Here is a 17,567-nt window from a genome sequence, read left to right as displayed (position 1 = left end):
CCAGCAATTTCTGTTTTTGTTTGTGAACTTAATTATTTAGGTCATTTCCCACCATCAATATTTGGACTTACATGGTCCTTCTTTGCTGTAAGAACAACGATCAAACCTGGACATCAAGCGACTTGATACTTGTAGCATTGAAATACCTCCACTGATTTCCTGACAAGCCAGTTTGCAAAATTCACCATGCCAGTCTCAATAAAACTTTCCATTGCATGTTAAACCAATGCATTGTTACAAAACTAATATTTTTCTTAAACCTTAAACTATTAAATTTGATGTATCAAATATAAAAGGAAGGCAAACAGAAACAGGTTAAAAAGGCAAGATGTACATTAGAAACAGACAAACTGCAAGTACCATTTAACTAGAATTGGGCTAAATCTACTGACTTGCATTTCTGTATATTCGGAGTTTCAGAACAACTCAAACCCATAATCTCACTTTTAAACACATACCACCGATCCAAACATATCTCCATTCGAAATATTGATATTAGATTCAAAGAATGTCCTAAAGTTGTTCAATCCATCCTCCCAAAATTAACATTAGAGATGACTGTAACTTTGAATTAATCAGAATACTCAATTCATGGATCAGTCAGGTTGTAAATGTGCTTGCTGAGCTGGTAGATTTGTTCACAGACGTTTCATCACCATGCTAGGCAACATCATTCAGTGAGCCTCCAGTGAAGTGTTGGTATTCTGCCCCACTTGCTATTTATGTCTTGGCCTGTTGTGGTGGGTGATATCATTTCCAATTGTTTCTGAGAAGTTGGTAAATGGGGTGCAAATCCATATGTTTGTTAATGGAGTTCTGGTTTGAATGCCAGGCCTCCAGGAATTCCCGTGCGTGTCTTTGTTTCACCTGTGCCAGGATGGATGTATTGTCCCAGTCAAGCTGGTGTCCCTCTTCGTCTGTGTGTATGGGTATCAGTGATAGTTGGTCATGTCTTTTAGTGGCTAGTTGGTGCTCACATATATCTTGGAGGAGAGTTTCCTGCTTGTCTGTACAACGTAATGTTTGTTACAGTCTTTGCAGCGTATTTTGTATGCGACGTTCGTTCTGCTGATTGTTGGTACGGGTCCTTTAAATTTATCAGGAGCTCTTTCAGCGTGATTGTAGGTTTGTGGGCTACCATGATGCCTAAGGGCGAGTAGTCTAGTTGTCATCTCCAAGTTGTCTTTGATGTATGGTTGGGTGGCTAGAGACTCTGGACGTGTTGTCTTCTTGTTTATGTCTGATGTGCAGGAATTGGCAGCTGCGCTTATCGGGTACCCATTGTTCCTGAATACATTGTGTAGGAGTTTTTCCTCAGCTTCTCATAGTTCCTAGGTGCTGCTGTGTATTGTGGCTCATTTAAATAATGTCCTGATGCACCTCAGTTTGTGGGTGTTGGGATGATTGCTCCTATAAGTTGAGTATCTGTTCAGTGTATATGGCTTTCATGTAAATGCTGGTCTGCAGCTCTCTACTGACTTTTCGTTCTAGTCTGACGTCTCGGAAGTGAGTAATAACAGACTTCTCTTCCTCTTTGAACTTTATACGAGTAAGGATGTTGCTTATGTGTTTGTGGGTTTCTTCTAACTTGTTGTGTTTCATGATGACAAAAGGTGTCATCCACATAGCAGACCCAAAGATTGGACTGGATTGTGGAATGGCTTTTCATTCTAACTTCTGCATAACTGCTTCTGCCAGAAGCCCTGATATTGCTGATCCCACAGGAGGCCCACTGATTTGTTTGTAAATCTTCTCCTTGAAGGTGAAGTGGCTTGTGAGGCACAGGTCTACTAGTTTGAGGATGCTGTCCTTACTGATTGAGCTGGTGCTGTCAGGCATTTGTGTCCTTAAGTTTGTCTAGCATGAGGCCACCAAAATACATGACCAACTATCACTAGCATGCATACACACAGATGAAGAGTGATACCAGTTCCACTGGTACAATGCATCCACCCAGGGACAGGTTAAACAAAGACATGCACAAGAATTCAAACCAGGAACTCCATTAACAAACATAGATTTGGACCCCATTTACCAACCTGTCAGAAACAGAACTGGAAATGATATCACCTACCACAACAAACTGAGACAGATTAATAGCAAGCCGGGCAAAACACCAACGCTTCACTGGAGGTTCACTGATGATGTTATCCAGCATGGTGACAAGATGTCTGAGAATAAATCCATCAACTCAGTGAGCAAATTTACAACCTGATGCACAATATGAGCTACAAATCTTCTCCAAAATCTCAATCATGGATCAGTTTTGAAGTGACTGGAGGCTGACAATCCAATGCACTAAGAAAGTAATGGTGCACTTTCAACAATGCAACGTTATGAATGAGACGTTAACTTAAGCTTCTTGGTTGCTTGCATAATTATGGATACAAGATGTCACTTGAGCACTATTCAAAAAGGACAGTGAAGTTTCATCTTGCACAATATCCACCTTTCACTTCCTACTGTTACCTGGAACTTAAAAACAGATTTATGTCACTGCTATATGCATATTAGTTATGGTATTTGTACATATATTTATATTTACAAAATAACTAATCGCACAGTATTTTTGGGATACTCTCATGTCGTTAAGAATGTTTTATTCTAAAATTATTTCTTCTCGTCCTGAATTTTAAAACATCTGGATATAAAACATGGGATTCTTAAAGACAAGTTTTAACTTATTAGAACTGATCATAAGAGGGAATAAATTTTTTAAAATCTGTTCTCTCAAACTTCTCACTGATAAGTATCATTAATGTGTCTATGCAAAGATTCAAATATTTACCAATGAAATACACTAAGTGTTAACCCAACTGTGAAACAAAAGTCAATCAAAAAATCTAATTTCTCCTGTGACTTGTGGACAAAAGTTGACACTGACATAAACAGAAATTGCCGGCCATAAATAAAAATGTGGGTCATTTGGATATCATAGCATTACAATGAAATACCCTTGATTTTGGCTGCATTACAATGATTTCCATTTTGTTCTGTGACATTGACAGATGAATGAACCTATTAGACAAAACAAACAACAAGGTTGATCTGAATAGACTGATTGCAATAAAAGATTATGTAAGTTTATCACAGAGAAAATAGAAACTTTGTATAAAACACAATTACTCTCTCACCCTTTTTAATTATTCTGCTTAAAATTTGGAGAGTTAAAAAATGACAAAACATTTCTTTGTACAGTTGTGTACAAATTGTACAATTATTTTGGCTGATGAGAATATGGCAGGGTAGCCAGATTGAATAATTTTATAACCTTTAAGGTTAAGAACTGGGTATCTCTGTTTGGAACAGAGAAAGGGTCTATTCACACAGATGATTTTTAGATTAACAGGTTAAGGAACCAATTACAACCTTATGCTTGGGTGCAACTTGAAGGGTTCACAAGAAATAAATCAAGATTGTGAAGCTTGGTGGTGAGATTGTAGACTGGAAATTGGAAAATGATGTGCACTGGAACAGTGCATGGTACTTCCAGCTATGGCATAATCACTTTGAAGAATCAGACAGTTTATTTTAAACTGTATATAGTCACTAAATTAGAAGTGCCAATGAAAATGATCCACCGCATCAGACAGCCTTGTTAGCTTCAACAACCCTCACCTGGACATGTTGATCAAATTTAAAAGTTAAACAATCATAATAACAACTCCCATACAATGCCCACATGGTGAATACACCCACAATTTCTATGTCTGGTAAAATGTTTAAGCCTTTAGCCTGCATGTTTATATACCTCTACTGCTTGAGCCTGCCCTGAATGCTATTCAGATAGCTGCAACTTCAGTTTACATTACGCAGAAAAGTATGCCAAAGTGCTTCACAATAATAAAGTTAAAAACCAAGAATTCAAAGGGACATACAAAAATAGTTGTTTAAAATAGTGAGTTCAAGGATGATATGAAGTGGTTTACATAAGAAATGATGGAATGTGAAGACTAGAAGGCTGAAAGCTCAGCCACCAATAATGAGGTAAACAATGGCAATGCACAGACCAGAGCTCGATGATTTAATTCTGAAGATTAGGTCAGTTATCTTCTTTGATAGATAGATAGATAGATAGATTTGATAAATTAAGTTGGATGATTTGTACAACTATTATTCTGAAGAATATATTTATAGATCCTACTCGTGATCTTCTCCTGATGTTTAAGATATATCCCAACCTATGATCAAAACAAAGTTCAAATTTCATTATTCTTTTCTATTCATACTTAAGCATAATCAAAACACTCAATAAAATTGCAGTGTTGCATTTGGAAAACTGTCAGAGTCATACTGGAAACCATGATTTTATATGCCAATTTTCCCTTACCCATCACAAGCTTAAAATTTATACCATACATTTATACATTTTTCAAACAAGCCAAAAAGTTTCCAGAATTTAAATTCCAAAATATACAGTAATCAAAATCCTCATTATTCAGTAAATTTTGTGAATAGGTAGATTGAAAGATCTTTTTTGTTTACATAAAATTTGAAGTTATGAATATTCTCACTTTGAAATAGAACATGCAGAGACAGTGTAAATTTTTTTAATGTCAGTTAGGAATTGGATTGAAGTTACACCAATTATTGTTCATTAAAGGTAAATTGAACAGTTTGGTATCAAAAGCTGTAGGCCTGGAGTGAGTAACATGTAGGCCAGACCAGGTAAGGATGGAAGTTTCCTTCCCTGTAGGGCATTAGTAAGCCAGACGGTTTTTTTCTGACAGTTTTATGGTCACCGTTAGACTCTTCATTCCAGATTTTTAAAATTATTTAGATAGATTAGATTAGATTAGATTATTTACAGTGTGGAAACAGGCCCTTCAGCCCAACAAGTCCGCACCGACCCTCCGAAGAGCAACCCACCCAGACGCATTCCCCTACATTTACCCCTTCATCTAACACTACGGGCAGTTTAGCATGGCCAATTCACCTAATCTGCACATTGTTTTTTGGACTGTGGGAGGAAACCCACGCAGACACAGGAAGAATGTGCAAACTCCACACAGACAGTTGCCTGAGGCGGGAATTGAACATGGGTCCCTGGCACTGTGAGGCAGCAGTGCTAACCACTATGCCACCGTGCCGTCCTGACTTGAATTCACATACAAATGTACCACAAACCAATGAGAACAAAAAATATACTAACGTTGAAGAAAGGAGAAGGTTTACCATGCTGATAACCAGCTATGAAGGGAGTGTCTTGTAAGGAAAGGTTGAGTGAGATGGACCTGCAATCATTAGAATCTAGAAGAGTGAAGGAAACCTTATTCTTAGGGGACTTAACAGAATCGATCCAGAAAGACTGGATTTTTCTTCCCCCTTGTGGGAGAGGCTAGGACCAGAGAGTGTTATCTCAGAATAAGAGATCACACATTTAAGACAGAGATGAGGAGAAATCACTTCTTAGATGGTAGTGAAACTGTGGAATTTTTAATTGCAAAGGACTGTCAAGTCTGGGTCATTTAGCATATTCAAGGTTGAGACAGATTTTTAATCAGCAAGGGAATCAAGCATTGAAGAAAAGTAGAGTTGAGGATAATCAATCAATGATGATCACATTGAATGGCAAATTATTGTGACGGATGCCTTGCATTCCTGCAATGTTATGTATTGCATGAGCAGAATCAATATAACTTAGGGCAGAAAGTCTAGTTAAAACAAAACAGAAATGTAGGCCATGAAAGCTGTAGGTTAATTTAAAATGTATGTCCTGATATCAGACTGAGATTAAGTTCGAAAAATTTCCAGTACTTCATCTGGTAATTTATATTTATAGCACATCAGTTTTGTTCTCTTCACAGCTTCTCCCCCATCATTATCAATGCCAAACCCAAAGAAGGTAAAATCTATTTCACTTCCATCTTTCCCCCCTGTATAGATCTTGAGATCTCCTTTCTCTTGCAGCAAATTTTGTTCCCAGTACTCTATCATTGCCATTCCCCAGCCAAGTTCTAAAGACATAAGGCAATCCAACTCAGTTTAATCTACCTTCAAATTGGAAGGAAGGTGCTGAGTCTTTACTTAGTATCTTTCCATGGCATCACATGGAGACGAAAACATAATAGAAGTGAGCAGGTGAACCAATGTTTTTCTCACTCTATGATACTGTATAATGGCAACCCAATGTGCTATGCCACATTCAGTATTAAAACCATTAGAAAGTCAAGTAACATTAATACTGGTGCAAGACTTTTTCAACAAAATATTTTTAATGTATAACAGCAAACATTATTCAGTATTTGAATAGTTGTAGATACTTTAGAGAAGAAAATGTTTTAAAAAAGCGTTCACTAAAATGTGTTCTGAAGAGTGTAAAGTCATTCATCTTTTTGTCTCCAGTGAACACGTTCTAAAAGGGCCCGAAGTATATTTCCTGGTATTTTTTGGTGTTTGTTTATCAAACCCTGCACAGCTTGCTTTGCCTAAAAGCAATGAGAAGATAGCATCACATAAGTCTGTTATGAACAATTTTGGCTTCACATCAGAAAACTGCTATGCTACAAGTTTTATAGTTTTAAGTTAACCTCTATTGATATCTATTTGGGGAGACCCAGCAAGTTCTTAATCTGATTCAAATTCTCCATCCACTTAAAGACAGTTTTTATGCTCACTTTAGACTCATACACAATCTATGAGATACACTGTCTCTGTGCACTAATTTACCTATGATATCACCAGCTAGCATTTTAGCTAGTGACAACAGTATACATGGGTCCTTTCAGTTTCCCTCTCCTTCTGAAAAATATTTGGATCTGCTGATATCTTATCAACAAGCAGTCAAGAACTGATTGTGTACAAAACTGACTGTTACTTTATCATTGAAATGTCTTTTAATAATTTGTCTTCAGGATAGAAATACAGATTTTACAATGGGTTGCTTTTTTAAACCACCAAAATAACAATGTGCCCAAATGCTTAACAACACAATAATAGGAAAAGAAATTACCTGTTCAGCCAGCTCAGCAGCAGTTATATTGGGATCATAAGGAATTGGATCTCCCAAGTAAGTACAAAATTTGACAGGAAAACCGCCATAAATTGGAACAAATGGCCATTTAAATTTTTCATATAACCACTTACATATACCTGTTAAAAATTGAGAAAGTCATGCTGCAGGTTAAATGCTGTGTAACACTTAATTAAATAAGCTATGAGCACTGCCATATGACCACTATCATAACTAACAAAAAAAATTGTAATATTTTCTTGAAAGATTAATGATCTTAAGTTAGGCAAAAGTGAGTACTGCAGATGCTGGAGGTTAGAGTCAAGAGTGTGGTGCTGAAAAAGCTGAGCAGGTCAGGCAGCATCCGAGGAGCAGAAAAAATGACGTTTCAGGCAAAAGCCCTTCATCAGGATGCCATTCTTGATGAAGGGCTTTTGCCTGAAACATTGATTTTTCTGCTCCTCAGATGCTGCCTGACCTGCTCAGCTTTTCCAGCACCACACTCTTGACTAAGATCTAAAGTTAGAGTCATACAGCACAGAAACAGGCCCTTCAATCCAACACATCCGTGTTGACCAGATGTCCCAAACTGACCTATCACATTTACCAGCATTTGGTCCAGATCTCTCTAAACTCTGTATTCATGCAGTTGCCTTTTAAATGTTCTGATTGTATCCGCCTCTACCACTTCCTCTGGCAGCTTGTTCCACACATGCACCACCCTCTGCCCCTCTGGCCCTTTTTCTCTCTCACCTTAAACCTGTGCCCACTAGTTTTGGACTCCCCTGCCTAGAAAAAAAAGACATGGCTATTTACCCTATCCACATGCCTCATGATTTTATAAACCTCTATAAAGTACCCCTCAGCTTCCAAGGCTCCAGGGAAAAATGTACCAGTCTATTCAGCCTTTCCTTATAACTCTCACCCTCCAGATGTGGCAACATCCAGGTAAATCTTTTCTGCACCCCCTCAAGTTTAACAACATCTTTCTTATAGAAGGGCAACTAAACTTGTACACAGTATTCTAAAAGTAGCCTCACTAATGTGCCAAATCCTTCCACTCCCAAGGTACTAAGCACCAGCACTCCAATGTCTCTATGTTCAGCAACTCGCCCAGGGCCCTGCCATTAACTGTCTAAGTCCACCTCTGGTTTGCCTTACTAAAATGCAACTGTGGTATCTCTGGAGTGAAGAAGGGCAGATTGGAGTTATGGGGAAGGAATTGCCAATGGGTGGATTGGGGGGGGGGGGGGGGGGGGGGGAGGGAATGGGATGATAGGACACAGGTCCCTTTCAGATGGTAACCTCTTTTCCAATACCGGGCCCCTTGACTGGGCATTATGTACCTTTGAAATAAGGGAAGCCCACTATTAAAGGCTCAATGGGTGGCACAGTGGTTAGCACTGCTGCCTCACAGCACCAGGGTCCCATGTTCAATTCCAGCCTCGGGCGACTGTGTGGAGTTTGCACATTCTCCCAGTGTCTGTGTGGTTTCCTCCAGGTGCTCCGGTTTCCTCCCACAGTCCAAAGATGTGCGTGTTAGGTGAATTGGCCATGCTAAATTGCCCGTAGTGTTAGGTGCATTAGTCAGGGATAAATGTAGGGGAATGGGTCTGAGTGGGTTACTCTTCGGAGGGTCTGTGTGGACTTGTTGGGCCGAAGGTCCTGTTTCCACACTGTAGGGAATCTAATCTGATCTAAACCTGACAGCTTGTTTAGTGCCCTTATGACAACACTAGAAGGTCTAAAGTCACAGACACCAGGTTATAGTCCAACAATTTTATTTAAAATCACAAGCTTTCATATTGCTACCCTTCGTCAGGTGAAGTCGTGCCTCAGCTGACGAAGGGGCAGTGCTCTGAAAACTTGTGATTTCAAATAAACCTGCTGGACTATAACTTAGTGTTGTGTGACTTTTGACTTTGTCCATTCCAGTCCAATACTGGCACCTCCACATCATGGAAAACACTAGAAATCCAAATTTGTTTGGGAGAATCACTAAACCACCACTAAATTCAGGCAGACTCAGGATTAATGACATTTAAGTGACTCGATAATGAGTCTAATTGGTCAGTGGCCAGATTCTCTGCATCAGCCCATTCCTCCTTGGACCTAATGGGGTTCAGTACTACCACTGTGAGTGGGACGAGTGGCCTCCCCTACCATTGTGGGCCTGCCTACCACCTAGCCTGCTCCAGTGGGCTGTATTAAATCCAATCACTCCTTACGAATCCAGTGACCAGCTCAGATATTAGATAGAAAATGACTACATGAGCTGTCATTTTCTAAACCAAAGTTGATTAGTTAGTTTCAAATGGAGCACTTGACTCCTTAGTCAGAAAGTGAAAATGTGCAGAAGCATTAAATGTTTTACCAAGTATAGATCAGATGAGGCGTTCCCAAACGCATTCACCTTAAGTGCAGCCAGATTGCTACAAATTCTAATGAGAGTGGTCAAGACAGTATTAAATTGAATAATATGAAAGAACTCTTGGGCTACAAACAACACAAAACTGACACTGTGTCCCTGCCATGATGGCAATAAGCTTTCCGAAGAGAAAAGAAACTCAGCTAGTTTCCCATTATGGCTGATGCGGAACCTAGTACCCTTCACATTTGCCATTTCTGTCTTCATTTTTTAAAAATATAAATAATTATCTAATATAAGTTGAGTATCAACTTGTAAAACTTATCAACATGGATGGTAGTAACAGCAGGTAAAAAGATTAGGAGGGATTCCTGGTCAGCTACATGATAGAAAGTAACCGGAGGCCCCACCACAATTTCAGGCTACAACACACATCTAAAAAGGAGTATTTTTTCTTTCAGTGATGAACTTCCTGGGAGGCAAGTTGGCTCAGTGGACAGTATGGATCAGATTGGTACCAATGGCCCTGGAATCAATTCTTGTTCCAACTAGGATGGATTTGGGACCTGCCTCCTTTCCTTGCCAGGGATGGCGACTGTGACATCAAGAATCGGTCTTACCTTTGGGCAAAGAACTCAAGAAGAACATATTTGCTTGGCTGCTGAGAGCCAAGGTGAACTGTGTAAATTGTCACCGGGTTGAGAAGAGATGATTAGGCAAATTAAGGAGTGATTCTAAGTTTTGATTTTATGCATTAGAAGCTAAATATATTGGAAATTTTATGAGTTGCAGGGCAGAGTAACTAGCGTCAAGTCTTCACTGAAACTTTTAGCAGTTCAATATGAATGTAACCCATTGTGTTACATAAAGAAAATTATCAAATCAAAAATATTCATGGTTACACTGCCACACTGGGTATGCATGTGTACCAATATCGGTCTTTGAAAAAAGTGTAAGTATCAATTCTGTCCCATTTTTCTTACATCAAAGCAATTGAGCTTAGAAAAGGAACTTATCAAGCAGTTAAACACATTTTACATTCATTCAACAGTTGTGAAATTGTAATTCCTTTATTCCAATCCATTTACAACCAATAGAAAATACATTTATTCTTTCTTCACCAAGGTGATATCATTTCAGATTAATATCAATATTATCCTACTTTCAGGTTTGAATCTACTCTAACATTTATAAAAGGCTGGCACGGTGGCTCAGTGGTTAGCACTGCTGCTTCACAGCACCAGGGACCCAGGTTCGATTCCAGCCTCGGGCGACTGTGTGGAGTTTGCACATTCTCCCTGTGTATACATGGGTTTCCTCTGGGTACTTCGGCTTCCTCCCACAATCCAAAGATGTGCATTTCAGGTGAACTGGCCATGCTAAATTGCCCATAGTGTCAGGGGTGAATATAGGGTAGGGGAATGGGTCTGGGTGGGTTACTCTTTGGAGGGTCGGTGTGAACTTCTTGGGCCGAAGGGCCTGTTTCCATACTGTAGGGAATCTAATCTAATTTTATTTGGAAAAGTGTAAATTATAGGATTGAAATGCTGGTGATGCTAACAAAGCCAAAATTAACACATCAAATATGATTCATAATAGTTTGAATGAACATGGAACTCAGATGGAGATTTCAATAATGTGTCAAATATTACTGCACAACACACAACTGGAAATTATTTAATTCTATGCTGGAATTTAAAATCTGAGGAATACTTCATTGCCAACACATTACAAAAGAATTATTTTAAAATGTTGCAATTGTAACCTGCATGGCTAATAACAGAAATGAACATTAAATACATTTGTCCACAGGAGGAAAAAATATTACTTACCAAAACATCCAAATGTCCTAAACCCTTCTCGAATATTCCGTGTAAACATAGGAATAATGGGCTGAAAATAGTAAAAGAGAAGGTGTTAAAGAAGTATTTAAACCGTTTTACAGATTTACATTGCCCAATATAATTTTATTTTTAACAATCATGTCTCAACTAGGTGAAATATACTGGATTTCAATGGATACCTTCAATGTATAAAAATGAAACATTAATATTTCCTTATTTTATTATTAGGCAGGAAGGGTGACACCTTGCTGTCAAGAGGGTCACATACAACATGGATCATGAGCTTAGTTGATTAGAAAGGGCTACCTTATTATAATGATGATTTGGTTAGTAATTTTTCTGATGGCCCAGAACAATCGCTATAACCTAAATTTACATTTGTTATTGGCACGGACCCTGATCCTACCTTACTCTTTCAGCATTAAAAGTATAATTTTAGAGCAGTAACATTTTCATAGTGCATCGCAGAACAGAATTTGAGAGAATTAAATTTTTTTAAACTGCTCTTTGGGTTTCATAAGAACGTACTAGTCGTAGCTGTAGTCCACAAGGGCCCTTGTGCACTCTGCTATTTGATATGATCATAACTGATCTTCAACTTCAACGCCACTTTTCCTCCCGCTTCCCATGTTCTTTGATTTTCTAAAAAGATAAAAAATAGCTGCCCCGGTACTGACCCAGGACAATGCGCAGCTGCCCCGGTACTGACCCAGGACAGTGCACAGCTCCCCCGGTACTGACCCAGGACAGTGCATAGTTGCCCCGGTACTGACCCAGGACAGTGCACAGCTCCCCCGGTACTGACCCAGGACAGTGCGTAGTTGCCCCGGTACTGACCCAGGACAGTGCACAGCTCCCCCGGTACTGACCCAGGACAATGCGCTCTCTCAAATATACTCAAAAATGAAGCATCCATAATGCCCTGATGTAGACAATTCCCAAGATTCACCTTAGAGTGAAGAAATGTCTCCTCATCTCAGTCCTGAATGATTGCAGTTGTGACCACAAGGTTATATTTCCCAGCCAGGGAAGAAAAAACTTTGCCTAACCTTTTAACCCCCTTCAGAATCTTGTATATTTCACTGAGATAACCTTTCATTCTTCTAAACTCCAGCCTATTTACTCAGCTTCTTACCACAGGTAACCCTCTCAACTCAGGAACAATTTCATGAAACTCTGCTGTACGCTTCCCAAAGCGAATATATATTTCGTTAGATATTGAAACCAAAATAGTATAAAACGGTCTAGCCGTGACTCCACCAAAATTCAATACAACTACAGTAAAACTACAACTACAGTATGCTTATACTCTAATCATTTTATAATAGAGCTTTTCTGTTCTCATTTCCTCCCATTAAGCTCCACATTTGTGCATTGAAGAACAAAAAACAACACAAAGACAGGCCCTTTGGCCTTCCAAGCCTGCACCAATACATTTTGCCCTTCCATACTAAAACTGTCTTCACTTACAGGATCCGTATCTCTGTATGCCCTTCCTATTGGTACATTCATCTAGGTGTTTCTTGAATGCTACTATTGTGGCTGTTTCCACTACCTCTTCTGGCAGCCCATTCCAGGCACTCACCAACTTTTGTATGAAAATCTTGCTTCACACATCTCTTTTAAACATCCATGCATCCTCACCGCCTTCCAACCCCACCCTGCACCTTGAACCCGTGTCCCCTAGTAATTGGCCCCTCCATTCATGCCATTTATAATCTAATTAAACCTTTATTAGGTCGCCCTTCAGCCTGCTGCGTTCATGTAAACAAAACCAATCTATCTATCTAACCGGTCCTCACTTAATTTGCATAAATCTACTTGGAGCTGTATGCTCTTCAGTTTATATTACCATCAAGCTTTGTATCATCAGCAAACAGATACATCCTTTCATCCAAGTCATTAATATAGATTGTAAATAAGAAGGCCTCAGCATTGATCCCAAGAACACTCCACGACATTCAGCTTTCCAACTTGAAAAGATTCAATTTTTCATAACGCTGATTCCTGTCCACTAACAAATCCTCTACTCATAATATATTACCCTAAGCTCCAGGAATACTTGCGTAACATTCTCATCTTTCATGATGCACCTATCAAATGCCATTTGGAAATCCATATATACTCCATTCACTGGTTTCCCTTCATTTGTCCAACTTGTTACAACCTCAAAACATTCTAATAGATTTATAAAAGCATGATAACTTTATCAAATCAACTATGATTGTCAAAGCGCATGTTAAAATTAAATTGCAGTATCTTCCTCACAACTGATATTAGACTCGCTGGCTTTTTGCACCCTGGTCACCATGTCATAATATAGATAGAGGCTCAGGAGAAGGTTATTGCTAATCAATTTTGTTCCCTAATCACCCCATGCTCACTGATCTGCACTGGCCCCTATTCGAGCAATGCCTTAAATTTAAAATTCTCATCCTTGGTTTTAAATTCCTTAAAGGAGAAAGTGAGGTCTGCAGATGCTGGAGATCAGAGCTGAAAATGTGTTGCTGGAACAGCGCAGCAGGTCAGGCAGCATCCAGGGAACAGGAGAATCGACGTTTCGGGTATAAGCCCTTCTTCAGGAATGAGGAAAGTGTGTCCAGCAGGCTAAGATAAAAGGTAGGGAGGAGGGGCGTTGGAAATGCGATAGGTGGAAAGAGGTCAAGGTGAGGTTGATAGGTCAGAGTGGGGTGGGGGCGGAGACAATAGGTGCAGGAGTAGGCCATTCAGCCCTTCGAGCCTGCACCGCCATTCAATATAATCATGGTTGATCATTCCTAATCAGTATCCTGTTCCTGCCTTATCTCCATAACCCTTGATTCCACTATCTTTGCGAGCTCTATCCAACTCCTTCTTAAATGAATCCAGAGAGTGGGCCTCCACTGCCCTCTGGGGCAGAGCATTCCACACAGCCACCACTCTCTGGGTGAAGAAGTTTCTCCTGAGCTCTGTCCTAAATGGTCTACCCCGTATTTTTAAGCTGTGTCCTCTGGTTCGGCACTCACCCATCAGTGGAAATATGTTTCCTACTGCCAGAGTGCCCAATCCTTTCATAATCTTATACGTCTCAATCAGATCCCCTCTCAATCTTCGAAACTCAAGGGTATACAAGCCCAGTCGCTTCAGTCTTTCAGTGTAAGGTAATCCTGCCATTTCAGGAATTGACCTTGTGAACCTACGCTGCACTCCCTCAGGAGAGGTCAGGAAGAAGATTGCAGGTTAGGAAGGTGGTGCTGAGTTTGAGGGATTTGACTGAGACAAGGTGGGGGGAGGGGAAATGAGGAAACTGGTGAAATCCGAGTTCATCCCTTGTGGTTGGAGGGTTCCTAGGCGGAAGATGAGGCGCTCTTCCTCCAACCGTCGTGTTGTTGTGGTCTGGCGATGGAGGAGTCCAAAGACCTGCATCTCCTTGGTGGAGGGGGAGGGAGAGTTGAAGTGTTGAGCCACAGGGTGTTTGAGTTGGTTGGTCCGGGTGTCCCAGAGGTGCTCTCTGAAACGCTCCGCAAGTAGGCGGCCTGTCTCCCCAATATAGAGGAGGCCACATCGGGTGCAGCGGATGCAATAGATGATGTGTGTGGAGGTGCAGGTGAATTTGTGGTGGATATGGAAGTTTCCTTTGGGGCCTTGGAGGGAAGTGAGGGGGGAGGTGTGGGCGCAAGTCTTGCACCTCCTGCGGTTGCAGGGGAAGGTGCCGGGAGTGGAGGTTGGGTTGGTGGGGGGTGTGGATCTGACGAGGGAGTCACGGAGGGAGTGGTCTTTACGGAATGCTGATGGGGAGGGGAGGGAAATATATCCTTGGTGGTGGGGTCCGTTTGGAGGTGGCGGAAATGACGGCGGATGATACACTGTACATGGAGATTGGTGGGGTGGTAGGTGAGGACCAGTGGGGTTCTGTCCTAGTGGCGGTTGGATGGGCGGGGCTCAACGGCGGAGGAGCGGGAAGTGAAAGAGATGCAGTGGAGGGCATCGTCGACCACATCGGGGGGGAAATTGCGGTCCTTGAAGAAGGAGGCCATCTGGATTGTAGGTTTTTGGAACTGGTCCTCCTGGGAGCCGATGCGGCGGAGACGAAGGAATTGGGAGAATGGGATGGTGTTTTTACAGGGGGCAGGGTGGGAGGAGGTGTAGTCCAGGTAGCTAAATTCCTTACCTGACTTCAGCTCTCCCTCATTTGGCAATCTCCTCCAGCCCCATAATCCAAGATTTCTTTACTGCTCTTCCTTCTGACCTCTTGAGCATCCCCAAATGTAACTGCCCCACCATCAGTAACTGTACTTTCAGCTCCCTAGACCAAAGTTCTGGAATACTCCACATAGCCCTCACGGTTCCTTTAAATTACTAATAATCATGCTTAATCTCTATTATATGGCTCAACTTAATACTTGCTTTGTAATGTTCCTGTGAAGGGCACTTGGAGGGTTCATTACGTTAAAGACAGAATACAAATATAAATGGTTGGCTATCATCCATTTCTGGTATGTCATTTATGGATGCTGCCTGACCTGCTGCGCTTTTCCAGCAACACATTTTCAGCTCTGATCTCCAGCATCTGCAGTCCTCGCTTTCTCCTGAATTGTTAATAGGCAATTCCACCATAGGAGAAAGTGAGGACTGCAGATGCTGGAGATCAGAGCTGAAAAATGTGTTGCTGGAAAAGCGCAGGAGGTCAGGCAGCATCCAAGGAGCAGGAGAATCGACGTTTCGGGCATAAGCCCTTCTTCAGGAATGGGCCCCACCATAGGAAATATTCAAAGTAGTATTTGGTGCAATTGAGCAGCGTCATTCCCAACTGCCAAACGTAAAACTAATGTAGTTTAGCAATTGTAGTCAAATAACTTTGTCATAAAATCATACAGCACAGCAAGAAGCCATTTCAATCTGACATGCCTGAAGCAGCTCCATTAAAAAAAAATTAAACTAATCCTTTTTTCTGCTCTATCTCCATAACCAAGAAACATATTTTTAAAGCATTCAAATGGAAATTGGATATATTTACACCATTATTTCAGACAGTGCCTTCCAAATCATAGATTTTGCATGATTATACAATAAATTGCTGTCTCTTCTAGTTACTGATTTTCCTGCTATGGGAAATTGTTTCTTCTTAGACAATTCAACTGTTCATAATTTTGAACACACCAATTAAATTTAATTTCAATCTTCTCTTCTGAAGAGAACAATCCTAGTTTTTCTAGCTCTCCATGTAACTAAAGCCCCTCCTTCCTGATACTATACTCAAATCAACTCTGTATCCACTTCAGAGCCTTGATATTATCTAAAAGGATGACATCTTGAATTGGAAACAATACTTCAGTTGAGCCCTAACCAGTGAAGAAAATTTGTCAAACCAAAGGCAGGACAAGGAGAAATCCCACAGACTGGGCAAGTTATAAAAAAAAGCAACAAATCTGTAGAGAAAATAAAGATGTGCATAAAGAAAGTTGCAAGTGGGATCAAAGTTAATCAAGTTTTCACAAATACATTGAGAGAATGAGCATTACCAAAGGGAACGTGGTACATTAAAAATAGGAGTAGAAGAAAATATAGTAAACAATAAGGAAATACCAGGCATATTAAGTAAACACTGGCTCAGGTTTTGCAATAGAGATAACTGTGAAGTTATCAGTGCTCACCATTACCAAACAGCAACATTCAGCATCTCATCATGCACAGATAAACAAAGAAACCAAGAAGCTGCTATGTGAGCTTTCTTGCTCCTTCATATGTTTCCTTATAAAATACTGCACTGAGAAATAAATTGAAACAAATTCAAAGTGTGAAATTGTAGTACTTACCTACTGAAAATATCCTATCACAAAAGCTGGAAAAAAAAGAACCTGTCCAAGTGAATTTTCAACAATGTGTTTAAGTTATTGCTGTGCATTTTCTGACATTGCTAATTATATTGTACACATGGAGAGTGTGTTTGCTTCAGATTTTAATTATTGTTGGGAGTATTTTTAAAAATACTTAGTTCTGTTTTCAGTTCTTTTAGCAATTCTAATGCATACTTCATATCTCAATAATGTAATTACGGAGACAAAGCATCACTTGTCCTATCCAAAGAGGTTCCCTGTAGAGAGTTACTGCGCTGTTTTTGATTTCCAAAACTTCAAGTATAAAAGCAGATGGAAAGACAGTTAACAAGTCTAAACACAATGAATGGCTAATGTTTTTCATTCCCCACTGACAATGAGATTCAGGCAAAGGTGTTAATATTCAAAGGGGCAAAGCATAAAATAGCAAATATTAGATGAATCTTGTTAACTGTACAGACAGTTGAAGCTATTTAGGATGTGCAAAATACCTCACTACAAAAGTAGTGGAAATTTGAAAGATATAACAAGGATAAAGCTTTTAAGTTACAGGGGAGAGAAAAAAAAGAGATAGGATGAGAGTACAG

General features: G+C 40.1%; 1 protein-coding gene across 6 annotated transcripts in view; it reads right to left on the bottom strand.

The window, feature by feature from the left end:
- Window positions 1-847: 847 nt before the first annotated feature.
- tmem68 (transmembrane protein 68) overlaps window positions 848-17,567 on the bottom strand; it is a 68,040-nt gene continuing 51,320 nt past the window's right edge. The window contains exons 6-8 of one of the 6 annotated variants that reach the window (XM_087986384.1): window positions 11,153-11,213; window positions 6,953-7,092; window positions 848-6,428 (exon numbers count right to left, since the gene is read on the bottom strand). In XM_087986384.1, coding sequence (XP_087842510.1) covers window positions 6,324-6,428; window positions 6,953-7,092; window positions 11,153-11,213 — 306 coding nt within the window. In that variant the 3' untranslated portion in view covers window positions 848-6,323. Of the gene's footprint in view, window positions 6,429-6,952; window positions 7,093-11,152; window positions 11,214-17,567 lie in introns of those variants that run through there. The other 5 variants (XM_043688383.2, XM_087986383.1, XM_087986382.1 and 2 more) reach the window with 5 other exon arrangements.

This window comes from Chiloscyllium plagiosum, unplaced genomic scaffold, assembly GCF_037043375.1.
Source record: "Chiloscyllium plagiosum isolate Xiang-an unplaced genomic scaffold, Cpla_swu_hap1 HiC_scaffold_4, whole genome shotgun sequence".
NCBI classification, from domain to species: Eukaryota; Metazoa; Chordata; class Chondrichthyes; order Orectolobiformes; family Hemiscylliidae; genus Chiloscyllium; species Chiloscyllium plagiosum.
Note: the sequence above shows the minus strand (reverse complement) of the source record. Positions and strands in the feature narration are given on the sequence as shown.